The sequence below is a fragment of the Manduca sexta genome, chromosome 20 (genome assembly GCF_014839805.1).
Source record: "Manduca sexta isolate Smith_Timp_Sample1 chromosome 20, JHU_Msex_v1.0, whole genome shotgun sequence".
In the NCBI taxonomy this organism is placed as follows: Eukaryota; Metazoa; Arthropoda; class Insecta; order Lepidoptera; family Sphingidae; genus Manduca; species Manduca sexta.
In genome coordinates this window covers 14,121,403-14,140,987 of record NC_051134.1, presented here as the reverse complement: position 1 = coordinate 14,140,987, position 19,585 = coordinate 14,121,403, and the positions used below count along the sequence as shown (strand labels likewise).

General features: G+C 34.8%; 1 protein-coding gene across 7 annotated transcripts in view; it reads left to right on the top strand.

Annotated features, from left to right (window-relative positions):
- Nucleotides 1–19,585, top strand: part of LOC115456390 (protein roadkill) — a 55,721-nt gene that overhangs the window by 9,626 nt on the left and 26,510 nt on the right. For 2 of the 7 annotated variants that reach the window (XM_030185425.2, XM_030185424.2), the window contains exon 2: nucleotides 7,360–7,394. The exons of 2 other annotated variants lie outside the window; for them this stretch is intronic. Coding sequence is in view for 2 of the 5 variants with exons in the window: in XM_030185421.2 (XP_030041281.1) it covers nucleotides 15,986–15,999 (14 nt within the window). In the remaining 3 variants the exon portion in view is untranslated. Of the gene's footprint in view, nucleotides 1–7,359; nucleotides 7,395–15,691; nucleotides 16,000–19,585 lie in introns of those variants that run through there. 3 more of the 7 variants (XM_030185421.2, XM_030185422.2, XM_030185426.2) reach the window with 3 other exon arrangements.

Sequence of the window (19,585 nt, the reverse complement as noted above, 5' to 3'; positions counted from 1 at the left end):
TTCGTTCGCCTTGTTAGTTCTAACCTTGTCACAGTAGGGTATGCTTTTTAATAATACGGTCATGTTCAACGGTAACTATAAAATTTTGTTTGTTTCAGTACTCAAAAATAACCAATTATTTACATGCACAGTAATAAGCAAAAAATAGTTTTTACGTATATTTATGGCATATTTTAAGTTTCCGGAGTGCTATAGTATACTTTAATATTACTATGACAAGACTATTACGTATGGCTTGTAGGATATATTTAAATGAACTTGACCCATTAGGGAAAGTAAATTAGCATTTTAAGTTAAGAATAGTTTTTTTTTACATTTGTTCATTGATCCATTGTACTTTGATCCGTACTAGACACACTAGTCCTATAATTGTTTAAAATTATTTTGTCATACTAATCTGTTCATGAGTCAGATCGCTGTAAGTTAAATGGGAAAAAAATCTTCTCTCAGTTAGTTTAGTATCAGTATTGCGTTTGCAAGGAAAGTCGTTCCGTTTCGCATAAAGCTCGGGTGCTTTTGTGAATTTTATTTCACTCTTTTGCAATGTATATACCTATATGAATTGCAAACAGCTTATTAATTGTCGTGTGCCTTAAGTAACATGTAGTTAAACTTTGATTTTTAAGTGAATTTCATCTCTTTATGTAAACTTAATTTATACATTAATACTGTTTTATCTAGGTCACAGTTTAGGTAAACAAATTACACTTGGTTATTATTCATTTATTTTAATATAATGGGTGTCCTATAAGTCAACGTCTAAACTAAAAGGGGCTATAGGTCAAGGCCTGGCAGTCCATGGAAAAATACGAAAAAAATCCCGCCTCTAAGATCAGAGAAATCGGGGCAAATGCAAATTAAAATCAGATTTATTGACCACCTCGAAAGAAATTTGTAAGTGCTTTTTATTTATACCTAGTCTTGCCATAAATATTGTAATAAAGAAAAAAGAAAATTGTTAACTGCAAATAACATTTATTACTTTTACAGTGTGTCAGTTTAATACATAAATATAAAACAATTAAAAATATAAAAAGCTTATTCGAAGTGGTCTCCATTGGCTGCAATACAGTCCTTTAAACGATGAGGCCAGTTATCAATAGAAGCACGCACTCTTTCCATGGGAAAATTCTTCACTGCCAATCGTATAGATTGTTTTAGGGACTCAAATTATCATGGCGTTTAGAGCAAGCTGTACTCTCTAAAACTGACCACAAATCATAATCCAGCGGATTAAGATCGGGACTAGACGACGGCCAGTCTTCAGCTCTGATGAAGTCCGAAACGTTCGATTCCAACCAAGACTGCGTGGACCGAGCTTTATGACCCGGCGCCGAGTCTTGCTGGAAGGACCATACTTGGTTATTGAACATGGTGATGTTAAGGGGCTTAACTACCTTCTCAAGAATGGTATCTTGATACACTTGTGCCGATGTTTTGATACCTTTTTCACAAAAATATGGCTCAGTCACTCCTTCATAGCTAACACCCCACCAAACCATCACTGAAGTCGGATAATGTCCACGTTGCACTCTGTCGACTAATTGGGAAGCTTCCTTAGAGCTTTGAGCATAAATACGGTCATTTTGTTTGTTAAAATGTTGCTCAATTGTAAAAATTTTCTCATCCGTAAACAAAATTTTTCTGTGACCTCCCTTTGCGTACCGCTTCAGTAGTTGTTTCGATTTTACCACCCTATTCTTCTTTAAATTATCAGTTAAGAAATGGCCAGTGCGTCTCTTATAGGCTGCAAGTCCTAAGTCATCTTTTAAAATACGCGACATGGTTCTAGGTGCTATCTTCATTTCCCGAGATAAAATCTTTTGCTTTCGGACAGGATTTCTTCGAATTCTTTCCCTTACTGCTTTGACCACCTTTTTCGTACGAACACTACGTGGACGGCCAGATCTTTTTCTGTCACAAACAGAGGAGGTCTCATTGTACCTATTAATAGCCCGGTACACAAACATTTTACTAATACCAAGTGTATGGAGAGTTTTAAAAATTGCATTTGGCTCCATACCTACTTTGTGTAATGCTATCACAGCGATTCGGTTCTCTTTATCACCCCACACCATTTTAATATCGCAAAATATTTTACAATGTATTGGCGCCAAAATGAGAAAACACAATGAACAATCGTATAAAAATGACAGATTCGAAATTCAAATGTAATATTTTTTTATAATTAAGTGTAACAGTATTTATGGCCAGACTAAGTAGTTAAATATTACATAATTGAGTTTTATGTCACAGCATCAAATTGACTGCTTACTGTCAACCTCTATCTTGAACCTTGTAAAGTTATGATAACAAAATAGTGACAATTATCTCAAATTGGCAGACCGATTTAATTTTCGTATTTTATTATTATACACCTCTACTAATTCATTGTTTTGAAACAATGTTGTAATGTAGTAAGAGTTGTATGACGTTCGTCACAACCTCCTGTCATATCGCCGCACACGTGCGAGAAACTCTTCTTGAGTAATTGTAGCTTTAATCGTCTCTATTAGATCGCACTTATGTAACTTATTTACTTTTATACTGGCGTTACTTGTTAACACCATTATCATTATGCACGTGCTGATTATCATTTTAGGTAAATTGCAGTAGTCGACAGTTTTGTTTCAACATTTATCCTTGGGAATTGGAATTTTTCCTATTGGGAACTCAAAAATGTGCAAAATTAATTTAGAGACTTAGCTATTGCCATTTATTTAGTCATCTGTATATTAAATACCCTTCTATTATTTAATATAGAAACTTCCAAGTCATTGCAGCGTTTGCGAACTTGTTATTAATATTCGTTTGTTTGTGAAAATACTATAACATTTTAATGCTGCAATCAATATGTTTGACTAATAAATTCGTGTTAAAAATATTATAATAACCATCCGCACAAGTTAATACACTACGTGATGGTACATTTTAATACCTTTTACCATGGACAATTTTCATTGTGTATAATAAAATGTGAGAGTAATATTAGAAAGACTGAAGTGGCGTAACGAGCGTATACTCCCGGCTGCATCTGGCTGGCCTCTGCTCGATAGAAGCAATTGTGCGCGCCGATTTCAAAACGAAAGTACCGCGCATCTAGGTTGGTGAACGTATTTTTCGCTGAGATCTCTTGCTGTTTACCCACTGATAGGTAGGCACTTTGTTAGAGAATGCGGCACAGCCAGATTGTTAGTTATTAATAACTTGCAACACACTATAAGTAATCCACAACACTAGAAACTTGCAAAACTACCCGAGTTTCTAATGATTTGGATTTGTTTCTTTTCTCTTTATTTGTACGTTATTATCTGAAACCATCACCGTCGGTGAGAGGTTTGTGTTTATTGCGTACGATAATGTGTACCGGTAATTTATATTATCCTTGTTTTACTATATTATTTTAAAAGTTTTTGTATAAGGGTAGGATATAACATCAACCGCTTAATTAATTCTTAGCACAAAACCGTCCGAGTATTTTCCCAATTGTTTACGTATTTAGTATTCCCCAAACGTCATTAATAATAAGACGTTATCGAGTTATTATTAAAGCCTATATTTATATTATTTTCTATTTAGGATCTTTGTGTTAAGGTTTTTAATTTCAGATTTAATTCAAGTTATTTTACATAACTATTCAAAATAATTAATTACAGTGTATATATTAATCACCTTGGTGACTGATGCAACAAGTATATGTTTTATAAAGCTAAGATTCTGTCACATCAGGACTAAATTAAATCTGTAATCTGTAAATCAACAATGTGGGTTCTATCGAAACCAAACATTATTTTAAAAACAAAATTTTATTCATTTTAGTACTTAAGAGCACTAGAAGAGTGGATTTTAGTAATTTATAGTAGAAATGACATGCTTAGACCAAAATGCTTCGAGTTCTGAGAGACCTCATAAGCGGGTTAACACTTTCTATATAGCCCTTAGTTGGACTCTGCAGCTGCGGCGTAATGTTAAATATGAATACATATTAATATGTATTTATAGTATAATCTTATCTTAGGGTGATGAGCTGGTGTGATTATTATGTGTCCAACCCCTATGGTCAACAAATGGATCCAGTCCTCGATAATATTTCAATGTTGATTGTTGGACAAAAATATAAATTTATTCGGAAACGTTATTCAAATAATACAAATAAATTAATATTAATACGTTCTAAATTATTTCTCACGAAATTTAATGTGAGAAAATGATTACCATAACGCATTTATGTAAAATTTTCACATCGTACCTACATAGCATCTAGAGTCCAGGGTATATCCGAAGTAGTCCGATATTAAAAATATTAAAAATCAATGCATCTATGTTGTTAACTGAACCCATAGTAGATGTAGCACAAAGTATGATTGTTTTGCATGTAGAATTATAATTTACGCCTAAGCTGATTTAATTAACACGTCATTCTGTTCGTGTTGCTTATATACTAAAATTTTTATTAATAATTCAACACAAAAATAACAAACTTATATTAAATATTTATATTTTATTATTTTCTGTATGGCATTTCAGCTATGGAATTAGAGAGCTTGGATTAGAGGATATGTATATTGTATGTAGGTAGCTAAAGCTAATTTTAGAAGGGTGTTACGAAAGGCGAATGGGGCGTGAAATCGTTGGATCGCTCGGTTATATTGCAATGAGCAGCGGCGGCGACCGCGGTTATATCACATAAGATATCGTAACTTTTGCTCGTTACTTTTGTTCGCTGTTCCTAATAGAAAGTGCACAAGCCTCTCGCCGCTCGGATACTATTTATTACTCAATGTCTTCCAGGTGTGTCGCTCGTGAACATTTCCCTCTTTCCAACTATATTACGAGTATAATGTAACTATTACACTAGGAATACCTGTTTTAAATATTGCATTTTGTTGTTAAAGCAGGGCAACAAGATTGATAACACTGTAACTATGTTTTTAAAAGTACCGTAACTAATTCTCTATATTCATTTACTGTAAGATGATTTTTTTGTGATTTAATAATATAATTTTAACGTTTAAAAACTTGGAAGTAAATAGATTATTATTGAAAAAAAATCTCTCCATCGCGTAGCGAGGAGTTAATGAGACTTTGTGATAAACGGGTGTATCTAGACGTGCGTTCTCTCAACCTACTTCTTGAATGCCGCTGCCTCTCAAGCGGATCTCGACTTTATTTTATTGTATATAAAGATTAAAACATTATTTAATGATTGTCGTTCTCAATCCTACATTTAGGAACCGCGGTCGGTGTGCCAGCGTATTATAAACTTTATATTCTATTTAGAAAGGATGACATTGTAGTGACATAAATAATTTGAACACTACATGTTCCATTCAACCATGAACTCCTTTGAGGAGCGTCCCGCGCTGAGACCTCAATTTTTTAAACTCTCTCACTTATTGGTCAATCAGCATGACATTTATATGGTAATGCTATCAAGTGGTCGTTGCAGAAATACCTTTGCCTTCGCTAGATAAACTTTAGTTCAAAATAAGTTTCAAGCCGATTGGAGCGGTATGCACTACCAGTGTGGAAATAGCTGGAATTTATTAGCGTCTAAAATGCTTAGATAGCATTTTTTATGGAAATGCATTACTGTGTAAACTTATTATAATGTATGTAATCCATGTTCTTCATTATTAATGTATCACATTTTATTCCTACATATGCATCCGCCGGCCTGTAAAAGCAAACAAACAGTGTCAAGGCGGCTTATATTGATTTCAAGCTTGTAACGAGTACAAATAGCCACACAATCGATTTAATTGTATTATAATTGTATTATGCTGATTGTTGTATTTATTCTATCTTGGTAAACGTATCATGATAATGTGGTAATGGTGAGATATGGAACAGTGTTTACTTTATTTTTTATTTTAAATTACAATAACTTTGATACAACTCAAAGGCAATGTAAAAATGGGTTGTAGAGAATCTTCCTAATAACATTTACTGTATACAGATGGAATTTGGGACGGGAAAGGAAGGTGAGCTATGTATGAGGACTTTAGTTATATGAAAGCGTCGAAGTCTTCGAGATATCATGCATTCACGAATAAAAAAAAACGTATTTTTTTTTTTTTCAAAATGTATGTTCATAATTTTCAACTAAGTAAGAAAGTATGCTCTCGAATAGTTTTCTCTCCGCTTAAAATAGATTTACGCAAAATCTTTTGTTAGGGGATATCTATAGTAGCGTTGTGAGCAAAACACTTTTCTGCGTGTAAATTCTAGTTTATAGCGATCTCCCTAGCCCCGGAAGCGAATAGGGGAGAGATTATTCCGGAGTTTGGACTCACCGGCCTTTCGACCCATTTGTCACCGAATTTTGCGGTGATTCGGGTCCATAACCGAATTTCTCACCTCATATCGTATTAAAGCCTGATGGCCTTTGACACACATAGACTAGTCTCGGTGAACCTACCAAGCTGTCAGGTCCGCAAGTCCGATTTTGTTTAAATTTTGTCCAACGATATCTTGACCCACTTATTGGACTTGTGATTTTCTAAATTTTAAAGGTTTTAAGAGTGCTTAAGGTGCGAAAATAAAATTGTAAACCTATTGTGTAGTAATATTATACATGTATTGAACTCTCAAGGAGGGGACAATTTTGTTAATAAACCACCGAAAATGCTACATTGGCGTTAAATGTAGGTTTGATCCCACTGGCTTAATAGCTTTAACCAATAGAAAACCCCAATGATTTTTTATTAAATTAATAAAATGTATTATAGATATATAATATGTAATATTTAAGATTTGTCACTCTCCTTTTTAAACTGCGATGTATAAATGGGTCCTCGAGATAATATTAAAACTTGCACACTGATCATGATATTTACAAATCTTAACATACGCACAGTTTTCGTTCTAGATTAATTTTATGTAATAGGTTACTGTAAAAACTCGTTGTTAGTTGGAACGTGTTTTGCATAGTTTAAACTAGTTTATGTTGAATACCTTCCCTAGAACTAGAATTTACTGCTAGTCAAAAATATTCTCACTTAAAACTGGTTATAACTAAAGGTTAGATTATTTTGTATCGTTTTAATTAATATGAATGTTATTGATGTGTGACCTGTTGAAATCATTTTAAAATGAATGGTAATTGTAATAGCTACCTCATATTATTGAATTATCAATAAATATTGGAAAACACCTAATTTGCTGTAATTGACTCAATTTACACAAACATGATTTTTCAATTTATAAAGTAATTTTTTTGATAGGGTTCTTTAGTTTTTGAAATTATTATAAAAATATTAAATAAGTATTTATACTAAATGGTTTTTGTTTGTCTATTTTTAATAGTACTTTTAATGAAATGAGAGTTGATTTAAAAATAATTAACTTTTGTTTCAGGAACATTAACAAGGTTTCTAGCGATTTAGAAAAGTGTGAGTACTATTTAATATATTTATTATAATTACTGTGTATTTATAAATCGGAAGTGAATGTATATTTTCATGAATAATTATTACTTTTGCGTAGTGTGTCCTATATGTTTTCACTATATCTATGAAAAAGTGCAGTGACTACGTCTAGTCAATTGTCTTTCCAAACGTGTGGGAGCAAGCATGGGTTATCTTATCCGGGGAAGCGAAGGGCACATCGCTCGTGATGACTTCCCAATAGAAAGTCCTACAGTGCAGGAAGCCTAGTGATGCAGTGTTCTCGCTACTCGCGGTGCGCTAGCGCACGTGCAGTTGTTGGTGGGAGGGGCGCCGGCCGATGCACTTTCATGCCGATAACGTCACAACTTACCTTTCGTCAGCGTCATACCGCAGCCCGTAAGAGCTGTTATGCAATAGACGCACGCCACTCAACTTTCCAATTTCGACAACGCGCTATTGTGTAGCGCTTTCAAATTTTACTATACCTTCGGTCGCTTGTTTGGCGCTTTCTTGCATTTCTCTCTCTTTCTGATCACGACTGAAAAATGCTCTGAATTCGATGCGCAGACGCAACGCTCGAAATGCACTTTCACTGTTGACTTCCACCTTTCATCTAAAAGAATAATTGCTGATATATTTAAAATTTGCACATCTCATTTTACATTTAGTAGGGGTGTGTATAATGGAGTTACAGTGCGCGCTATTTATGCCAAAAAGCGGTCAAGTACGAATTGTGCTTGCACAACCAAAGTTCCCTACGAATACTCGGATCTACTTTTATACGGTTTTAAAACACATAAATATTTTTGTCTTTCTATGCCCACTGAGGCACTACATTACATTGGTAGATGATGCTAGTTTTTGTCGGTTTTGTTCCAAGGATATTGGAACAGGCCAAGGGACTATGATATCCACCTACAGCTCGATTTAATTCTTAATTTAGAAAAATATTTTATTAGAATTCATGAATATGCTCTTAAAATTACTTCTTAAAATAAAATATTTGAAAGCTCTACTATTTAGGTAAAATTATTGCTATATCATTTAACCATACGATATCGTCTTTAAAAAAACCTACTAACAGAAATACGGATACTATTATTAAGACCTGTTTTACAACTTTTAAGTAAATGCCACTCATCACATAAATGTATAGGCTGACCACATATACGTATAAAACTCGCTCCTAAATAAATGGTAAATAATGGTAATAAAATTAGTAATATCTATATTAGCTGCTTAATACGATACCTGTCAAATAAAAACACTTGAAACGTGTAAAACAAGCACTTAGTGTTAAATTAGAATGTTGTTGTTCTTCAGCAAATTCTTGAAAACCTTTTTGAAACTATTCTATAGCTAAATGCATGCGTGACAACAGCCAGCGTAGAGCGCAGGTGTCGCAGGATTTTCACCTAGCTGTGATAGCGAGCTTTCCCACTGCGAGCATCGAGTTGAGAGTAAACCGATTCTGCTCTCTCTTGCATAAATAAATAAGGTTATTATAAATAACACGACTCACTTTGCTTTCACATAATGCTTGATATTAAAAATATATACATATATGGTAGATACATATAAAATAATCAATTGGTTCAATATTGATTTAAAGGATTCCTCAACATGTAGTAGTGAGCGATGTGTATGTTAATTGTTATTTTTTTTTATTTCAATGGACTACACAGTTTGATTTGGTCGTCGTGGATATTGTTTTGTAAATCTGTTGAATAATCGTCTTGGAATAAAGAAAATGTGGAAAAAGTGTGTGGGTAAACTCTTTAAATATTCTGTAATAATTATATTGTTACAAAGTAAAAATAGAGTTAATTTTAAAACCTCCCTTGTTTCTAATGTATTATTTTTTATTATTATCTATCTATGTCATCAGATTACGATAACAGTATTGACAAAATACAGATGAATAATAAGATGAAATTGCATAGAGCTGGATAACAATTGAGAAAACAATTAGATGTTTACCGAGGTTTGAGCACGTTACACGTAACGTAATCGTATGTAATTTTACGTACGTAACGCCTGATAGTGAAACAACGCATTTTATTATTTAACGATATTCGGCGCCATTTCATTTCACTATTTGTATGCGCGTGTTTGACGTATAAGTAGATATAATAGGCACCGAATTTATTTCTGAAAAATTTTATTATAACTGCAATTCAGTTGATAATTAAATGACCCTTTTCAGTGTGAGCGCAACTGTATAGAAACGAAAGGTCAACTCGCATTGTAAATGAGAAAGTTAATCGTGGAAAGTGCGCGCGAGCGGATCTGTGGCACTTGATGCAATTTCTAAAAAATAAAACATAGGCCGCAGCGTTGGACCAGCGCGGCGGAGAGGGCAGCGGGCGTTTTGAGCTTGTATTCACCGGGCTAAAGCGGTGACTCCAGCAGGCATCAGGCATGTAATGCTTTATGAAAAAACATTGCGACAGTGTCATTGGTCTCTCCGACCTAGTATAGAGAATATTTATATACCTACTTTTATAACATAATAGATGTTATAATTAATTTTAAAATGTCAATGAGTCGACAAATAAATATTAGTGTCGTTTCTTCTTCAAGTTCAATGTGTTGTATCTATGTTTTAACAATAAAAATACCCGTTGAAGACACTCGGTATTCAATTCGTAAAAACAATAAAATAATCACAACTTAACAGACGTTAGAAATAGATAAATTGGTCAATGCAATTTTAATATACATGATATGTATTTATTGGAACATATTATCTCATCTTGGAACTAACAATTCAAAAACGCTAATCTCACAACATGTTATCACTTCGATTATGAGGAAAAGTATTTTTATGAAATTCAGGCTTAACGAACTACGCTGATCTTTCACTTACTTATTTAGAACCTCGATTCACTACGGGAATTCATGACTTCGCTGTTCCGTGTAATGTCAACGCCTAGGAGATGTAATGTCATGCCAAACGCTCGTTCTGTAATACAAAATATATTTATGGTGCCCACTTTTTTTTGACTACACTTAAAAACCATCTCAACTTTTAAAAGTGTAAATTATAATATGATTTCAAGAATTCTTGATATATTATCCATGAGTTATGAGAAATAAAAGTAGTGTTGCTAAAATTTTCGAGGCAGTCGTGACGCCTTCAATCCGGCGAGCGGTAGTTCATCCTACTAGGCATTTAATCTTAAAAAAAAAAACTATTTAGAACAATTTCTTGAGGCCCATTAGTACTCGCTGTATTTTTTATTTCCTTGGACATGGAGGAACAGAAATAGACAAAATAATTATTCGACGAACTTGATTTTATCACCCACCGAATACGCTACTCTGGTGGGGCACAAGAATTATTTTTAATATCATAATAAATGTCACATCAAGAAAATAGAAATCTACACAGTAAAACCAAAAATAAATACACATAAAAGTTGGTCTAAATATTAGCCATTGCTTTGTATATTGAAAAAAGGACATTCGAAATATAAAGCAGTTCATATCCCCGGAAATATAGAACGAATACATATTTTAACCAAGCTTACAGAGATATTTTTAACCGACGTCGAGACACGTGGGTGTTCCCATTTGAGAGTCACGTCTGTCCTATCCGCCGCGGCATAGAGCGCCTAAAGACGTAGGTCTATGAATTGAAACTTGTTGCAAATAACCACATGCTTTTAGAAATTGCATTAAATGTCAGTGTGTCCCTTTGTTATCTACTTTGGCACTAATTACGTATGTTTGACAAATAATAACGACTGCTTTTCTAGTACAAAGGACTTCAATTAAAAGAATTGTTGTCTTATAACAAGTATAGATAGACACAAGAATTACGCATTTACTATGAAAGTCATTGTTATAAAACGATTCGTGTTGAACAAAGAACTCAATCCGAGCAGGTAAGGTTGGTCGTGGCATCCGAGGCCGGGGCCTTTTCCCCTTGGGAGGTTAACCCTGAAGGACTGAGCCAAGGTCGACGGGTTTGAACTGCCTGCGAAGGGGAGATGACTCGATGACTTTGAATTACCACCGCGGTCATATTCAGATGTTCTGTTACTGCAGCCAATGCTCGTTTTATGACACTTGCCAATAACAACTTATTTACACTTTACACGTTTGTTCCATGTTTGCGTTTTTTTAATCCACATTAATTTAACAATAGCTCGTTTTTCAGATTAATGCCATACGGGTGGGATACTTAATGTTCAGGATTTATGTACATTGGGTATGCTTTTATTATTTCTTGACTACTACGAAAGATACTTTCTTAGGGTTATACGATTATAATGTTACTGTTAGTTTAAATTATGGATTTCTAAATTTACGATAACATCAACCGATAGTTAACTAAGATTAATTTAATTGAAAAATTATTGATCTTATAATAAGGTATGGAAAAAAGCTCTGCGTATCATGGAGTTATTAGTTGCTCCACCGATTACCGCTTCGGAGATAAAGAAAAATGTATGATTAACAGTTAGTACTTCAGTTTGCACTCGGTTGAGTTATTCTTTTGTGTAGTCAAGTTACCATAATGAGCGTCCACAATAATTTGCTATACACATTGATCTATCGCATTGTAATTCAAACAAAGAGCCAAAATTGATCAACTTACGAAGGAGGTATGTACGCAATCGCCAACTGTCTAAGATTGGTCGAGTGGCTCAAGGCTTTGCAGTAGGGCAACAACTTATCTCTTTGTACACTAAACCATGCATACGCAATTGAATTTATCAAATAGTGTACATACATAAACTAAATACAATAATCATTTGGTATATTGTTATGTGGTAGAAATTATTATTTTAATATAATAAAAATCTATTATCAGTATGGTGCTTGATAAATGGTTATTTAAACATTATTGGCTTAATTATCGTGCCTTTGTTATTGAATCATGAGACTACAAATATGTCCAAGTTCAGCTGACGCTACACGACTTAACAAAGGAATGTCGAATCCTTCCCAAGCGCTTTGTGCTTCGTTGTCTGCTCATCAACACATCCCGGCTTGTTAACGCAAATGTGCTACGGTTGTGGTAATTTAACTGCAGTACCGATGTTTTTGTTACAAGTCCAGAGATATTACTCTGAGAAAGGATTCCCAGATTTTGTCATCGTTAGTACTGTGCATTGTGTTGTTGTCTGATAGTCAACTCTCTGATGACTTTCCAGGAATTTCAATTGACACAGGTACTTGGTCAGCCGGGTACGACTCTTTCATTTTTATTCTCGAATTTTTTTGTTCAACTTTATTCATTCTAGGTCTCTTATCACCTTTTAAATTGCATTTCCTTTAAGCACGAAAGGGTACTGCAGGTTCATGTAACTGGTGTTAAGTTTCAATAAGCATAGCGTGAACTTACATGAAAGCTCCAAGTTTAAGACAGACAGTTTTGAACTTATATATAATAATGAATAATATCAGCCCTGTATTATATACTTGCCCACTGCTGAGCACGGGCCTCCTCTACTACAGAGAGGGATTAGGCCTTAGTCCACCACGCTGGCCTAGTGCGGATTGGTAGACTTCACACACCTTCGAAATTCCTATAGAGAACTTCTCAGATGTGCAGGTTTCCTCACGATGTTTTCCTTCACCGTTAAAGCGAACGATAAAATCACAAAGAATACACACATGATTTTAGAAAAGTCAGAGGTGTGTGCCCTTGGGTTTCGAACCTGCGGACATTCGTCTTCGCAGTCCGTTCCACACCCAACTAGGCTATCGCCGTTTTTAACTTGTGTAGCAAGAATAACGCCATACCAAGCATGCAAGTGGGTACTTGCACTACATGCTGAAAATTGCATGCAAATTGAACCTTGCTGGCAACATTCGCTAGTCGGGTAATTTCGAGTGTATTTATAAAGAAGTGAACAAAAATAAGCTTTAAATTACTCTCTATTTTATTAATACTTCTTCCGTTGGAAATGAAAGTGGCTAAAACAATAAAAAATAAATCATCGTCATGTTTAAAATGTTTGAATGAATGAATAATTATCTTCGGTTTAAAGGCTAATTGACTTAGCGAATTTTTTTTGCGACACTAAATTACATATATATTTAAAATCAGCACTATCTCTATGTTTTTTTAAACTATTTTTTTTTTTTTAAGAAATGTCGCTTAGTTCAATTAGCTTTTCAACCATCGTTATGTAAAATGTATTTATTTATTTACACTTCGTACACCTGGTAAGTATAGAGGCGAACTTAACGCGATGGCCATTCTCTCCCAGTCAACCATTTATAGAATAACGATTTTTTTAATTTAATTCGTTTATAACTCTTGAATCCTTGTAACACTGTACAGTCTACTCCGCCATTTAAGTCAGACTTTGACTTATGAAACTTTCATTTATTGTATAAGTAATAATTTGTTTTATAATTGAACTTATTAAAAAACATTGGAAACCAATAATAAAGCATTACAAACTATTTTAAAATTTTTTATTGAATAACTTATTATCGCTAAATTATTGAGTTTAAAAAGATATATTTATGTGGCAATATATTACCATTAATATTTTTTGAAAGGTAAGAAATTTCAATATCAGGAGATACTTTTCTAAAACTACTGTGTAGTTTGTAGGATATGAAATACTAAAAGATATAATTTATATATTCTTTATAAGTCACATTTACAATAACACATTGATTTTATAGTCGAAATTGTATCGTAGTCCATGGGTTATGCCTCTTGGAATACAGAAAATTCGTCACAACTCATATAATTATTTCTGCGTTACGACGCCTACGGGCTTATCTAATTTCTTTTACTTAGAACATTTTTTTTATCGCAATAACTTTAGATTTTTTATTAAGTATAACTTGAAATACAAATGGCAAACTTTACATTACAATATTTTTACCATATTCATCTACATTCGTGTGAACAACGAACACCTTCCGGTGCATTTCGTACCATTTTTGAGCGACCCTGTGCTACTAACCTCCACGAGATAAATTATACAGCCATAAATATTTTAAAATAATAATGATTTTATGTTTTTAATAATCTAGATATTATTATACACGTTGTATAAAACCGTCTGCAACTGTTTTTTGTAGAAAAGCAAAATTGATAGTGTAAGCGATAGTTACTTAGGTTTATGTGCAATACACATAACTGGCCACAACATAGGGACCTCTACTTCGCACAAATATTTAATTGTTAAACATATTGTCATACTTGCTTCAAACAGTATAAACATGCATACCATTGCTAATGATTACGATCAAATGACGAAGTTATTGCACTTTTAAAGGGTTCGGTATTGTAGATGATCTTTGTTATACCAAATCGCTGTTAAATCTATAATTTTAAGTCTCATCAGATGTATTTTTTTTTTCATTATTACGCAAACAACGGTAGCTAAAATATATGTATTTGTAATGAATAATAAATAATTGAATTATTTGGTTAAATAATAATTATATTGTTGCAAAGTTATATAGTGCTGAAATATATTTTATTACAATATCTTTAGCCTTAAATTAACATGCATTCTTTTACCATCTCGTAATATCGTGAATTCTATTTGAATATCCAGAAACATGTCTCAGCAAGCCGCACAGTGTTACACGGAGAAATAAATTCAAAAGTTTTATTTTGCCTGAAAAAAGCGACTATTAATGACATAAAGCTTACAATGTAATGCTCAGTTGTTATAGTTTCCTGTCCGAAATGACGTTTCTTTTATTACGGTGATTCGTTTTTATTAACGGGAGTATTGGCCTTGGTGCGCCACCTGGTGGTTAGTGATCACCGCTGACCGGTGCCCCTGAACATTATGTCTTAACCGACTTTAAAAAAAAATATATGTATATTTTGTTTACGATAATGTTAAACTTCGACAATCTCGTAGATTGCACCCGAGTAGCAAGCTGTTACAGTGATCGAAGCTACATGTTTATCCTGTAAGCAAAACTAGTTAAGTGCGATTGACCTACATACAGGACCAAAACTTCCCAAGGCTTTTGTTTTTATAATATTTTCCTAGTCTATTGAGACTAATGATTATACGTTAATAATATTATAGGCACTTTCGCTTCGTCCTGAAAGGCAAAAAATATGAACGGCAGTATGGATAAAGTTTGGTTTAGCATATGCACAAGCTCGAGCTTTCACTAAAGGAAGGTAGAGCGGAGAAAGGGTCCGTGGTGCGCAGCTGTCCCGCGGGCGCCGATTGTTGGGCGCTCGGCGCTCCGCCCTCGCTGACCCCGCGCCTCCTCGCGCCGCGCCGCTCCGCTCTCCGCGAGCGCCGAGAAAAGCGCTCACATTCATATTACGAGTCGGCTACCCAATCGGGGGCACTTGAGAGTCCAGGACCAGTACACAGAGTAGTCGCGCCACTCGCGACTCGCGCCAGTCGGCACTCGGCAGTCGCCCGTTATTCGTCGAGCGCACTGCACGTGTCACGTCATCGCGCGTAACCTCACAGCCATGTGGTGAAGTGAAACTGTCAAACGTGATACACTTTCGTACACACCGATGTTGTTTGATTTTTAGTGGACCTATTGCACTATTTATTAATTGACTTGTGCTTGTTTGAGTGATTCAAGTGGTGCGACTATTTCGGAAAATTGGATTATACTATTGAATAATGGCCTTAGCCAGGTGAGCTATTTTGGTTGTTGGAGTCAACACGGAACTAGTTTATTTTATCATGATCATCGAAGGACTTTACGTCGGTTGAGTTATTTGATACAGATATTCTAAAACAGGTAGAAGACGATTGAGTAAAACACCACGGTGAATTATTGTTAACTGTTGATCCTTTATTCTTTTATCCTAAAAGAGCGAGCTACCTGAGAAGGGAATATTGATGTCTTGAATTTGTTTAGTACTTATTCCACAATGGGCGAAAGTTGTTTCGCCCCGCACGCGCATCTAACTTTCCTTGTTGTGTAAGCTGAACGTCAAACGACAGGTAGAGGGAGCGACTTAGAAATCGAGTCACTTTTGCTGCGACCATTACCATTAGCTAATGGCTATAATCAACATGACAATTTCTTAATTGTTTAGCTAATTACAACAACTTTTGTTTTATTTTGAAACTAGTTGTAAAGTAATTATTTTTTCTCTGAGCGTCCATAAACACCCTTGGTGAGGATCCCTATTTGGATGTTTTTTTATTCTGTAACAGCGCACCCTCGGTCGATCGTTGTTACGGCGACCCTAAACGATGGAACCCCACTGTACCCTTGTTATGACGGACTGTTAGAGCATAGTTATATCAGGTTTAAACGTTACATTCCATATTTCGAGCGAATATGCTTTTCATGTCAGCTGCTCTCGTATTCGGAATATAAATACCCAAGTAATAAACTGTTACTGTGGATAATTCCAGTTATTGTGTTTTCCCCGAATTATCACATGACCTGCAACGTTTATTTCCCGATGACTAATAGTTAACCATCGAAATCGTCCTGTATATTCAATTTGGGGACATGGTCTCGTTTGTTTTTTACTTAGCAGGTAGCCAGGCGAGGCCGGAAAGTATTACCTTCGGGAGTATCAATAGCCTTTTTTGTAACAATAACAACACATTGGAGTGGTTTTGAACTCTGTTCAATTTATAACGTTGTTCATATTGTATGACACATCATATTAAATGAATACATACCTACCACGTGCCTACACTTTGAAGAAGTCTTGATCTGCATGACTTATTTTCCGGTGAGCAAGTATCGATTTATTTAAGCCCTAAAACAATGTTTATGTGTCAGAATATAAAGATTAACAGCGATGCTTTGTCGGGGTCGTTGACTTCCGTGCAAAATGCAAGGAAGAATATACTTATATGTATATAGTGTGGGTAGATCTGATGCCTTCGTCGCGACCCTCCTTCTTATTCTTATTGTGTGGGACTACGAACCCCAGCCATTTATAACGTTGTTTTGAACTTAAATTTATCACACAAGTTACATGAACTGAAAAAAATTATCCAAGTGACCCTATTGTAATAATATCCATTAAAATTATTGTAAAAGGTACATTCGGATTGTTGTCCATCATTAGTAATACCTAATGTCATACAACATATTCAGTGTATTGTTCGCAGTTATACAAATCCCTTCTACCTGCGAAAATAAGGCTGTATAAGCTCTTCCCACTTTTAGAATTTGATATGCGTGCCTCTTTGTTAGCGGCTAAGGAATAATACACACCTTGAGCAAACCTGTTCGTTGATTCGCCACAAACTTAAGCTCGTCCGGCCCTTGTTATACGCAACGTGTTTTTTATATATCAATAACGTAATTGTGTCTTAGAAGTTTGTGAAGTCCATTTTAAAGGTTTGCAAACTGTTAGTCAACATCCACAAAGTAATCCACATCCACATAATTAAATATAGTAAAAGATAGATATAGGTAACGTAAATTGTATTGTGATAAATAACATTGAAATGTAGTTATATGCACCTCTCCCATAATCAACTACATGGTTGTTTAAATAAGTTGGGCGAGGTTGTTTCGCAAGAAATATCTGGCCGAGGGCCGATGGCCGGTGAGCGTTCAGCATTCATAAAGCGACAGATTGCTCGCTGGCGTGTTCTCAACACTTGGTTTTCGGTGTTCCTGTTTCTCTGACACCGGCATGCGATATCTAAGTGGGTTTCGACAGCAACGTATTTCACTAAAGAAACCTACTGTTTTGCCAAACTGAGTTCAGTTTAGCGGCCGAACAGTTGTCCGTGACGCGGTCGAAATGATAATACGGTTAAAATGGAATGTAAATTGTTTAAAAATGAACTCATTGGAAAGGCGAGTGATGGTTCTTCATTTTTAAATGTTTCATTTGATTAATGTTTGTTACTATCTGCTTGTAGTCTATACCTCATAGTAAGGAATAGTAAGTAATCTTTCAGTCTTGAATACTCAGAAGCCGTAAGTAATCGTTACAGTCTATTAATACTTAAAACCACAATAACAGTCATTCACGCAAAGGCAAACGTTGTTTATACATGTATTATAAAATATTTTCAAGTCTTCCTTATTATCTTACTGAGTACGTCCCACAAGGCCAAGGCTAATAATACAGCTTGTTTCGTTCGACGAACCGAATTTATTCATTTTCAATTTAACTTCGTTTATACCAACCGAGTGTAGGAGAAAATTTATTAACATTTCAAGGTTTATATTTTAACTTTTGCGATTCTTTATGTCAGTTTCGGAAGTTATTCGTTAAGTATGTTCTAAATATTAATCTCTTAGTAAAATATCACTTTGTTACGCAAAGAAAGTAGGAATACACGTTCTCTACATTACGTTTCGCCTTCTCTCCGTGTGATGATCTTGAATAATTTCACCAACGTGCGTCTATAGACGTCTCACGTTTTCATTACGGTTTATGATGCTTGTTTTATTACAAGTTACCGCGGCATAGACACAAAACAAAACCACTTAATTAACATATTGAAAAATATTATCGGTAAACACGGAAATCATATGCGGAAGAAACTGTTACTAACATCCCTATTCAAACATTTTATTACAACTTAATGCTAAACGGTTAAAAGTTCCGCCAAAATAACATTAGGTTTATGAATGTCATTCTGCGTGAATATTAAACGTATTAAGTCTATTCGTACCTATATGAATCTAATATATCAACTTAACCGTTCAACTGTTCAAAACAGTAGAGTCACAGAATAGCACTTCAAAGTAGAGCTAGTAATATTTACCCGCAGGTAGCCTCTACGTACAGCCTTCAGTCCGCTCCTAAAAGTAAAGTAATTGATATGACATTTTAAAATATGTTCCAAATTAACGTTAGTACAATGTACCCGCAAGTGGGTAGTTAATGAAATGAAGGTGAAGAGTGTCGCAACGTCGTGTCGCCGGTGCAGTGTAACGTATGCTCGATGTCATTATTCAGCTGAAAGTGGCTCTCGAATCTGTGACGAGACCCGGTCACGTAAATTCTCTCAATTCGTTTGCCCACGCTTTGTAACTAAAAGACCTTCAAGATGTATGACATGTCATGTTTATTTCACAATATAAACATACAAAACTAAAACACAGAAACCCGAAATCGCCCCAGTTGAGGAGAGCATTGTTATCGAATTTAAGTTTCGTGCTAGACATGTTTTATTATAATGTTAAATCTTGTACGGGTACAGATAATGAAGCCGATTTGGAACACAGCGGTACAAAGCGTTAATTTGCCGAGGGAGTAATTCGGAACGGGGACATCGCGCGCA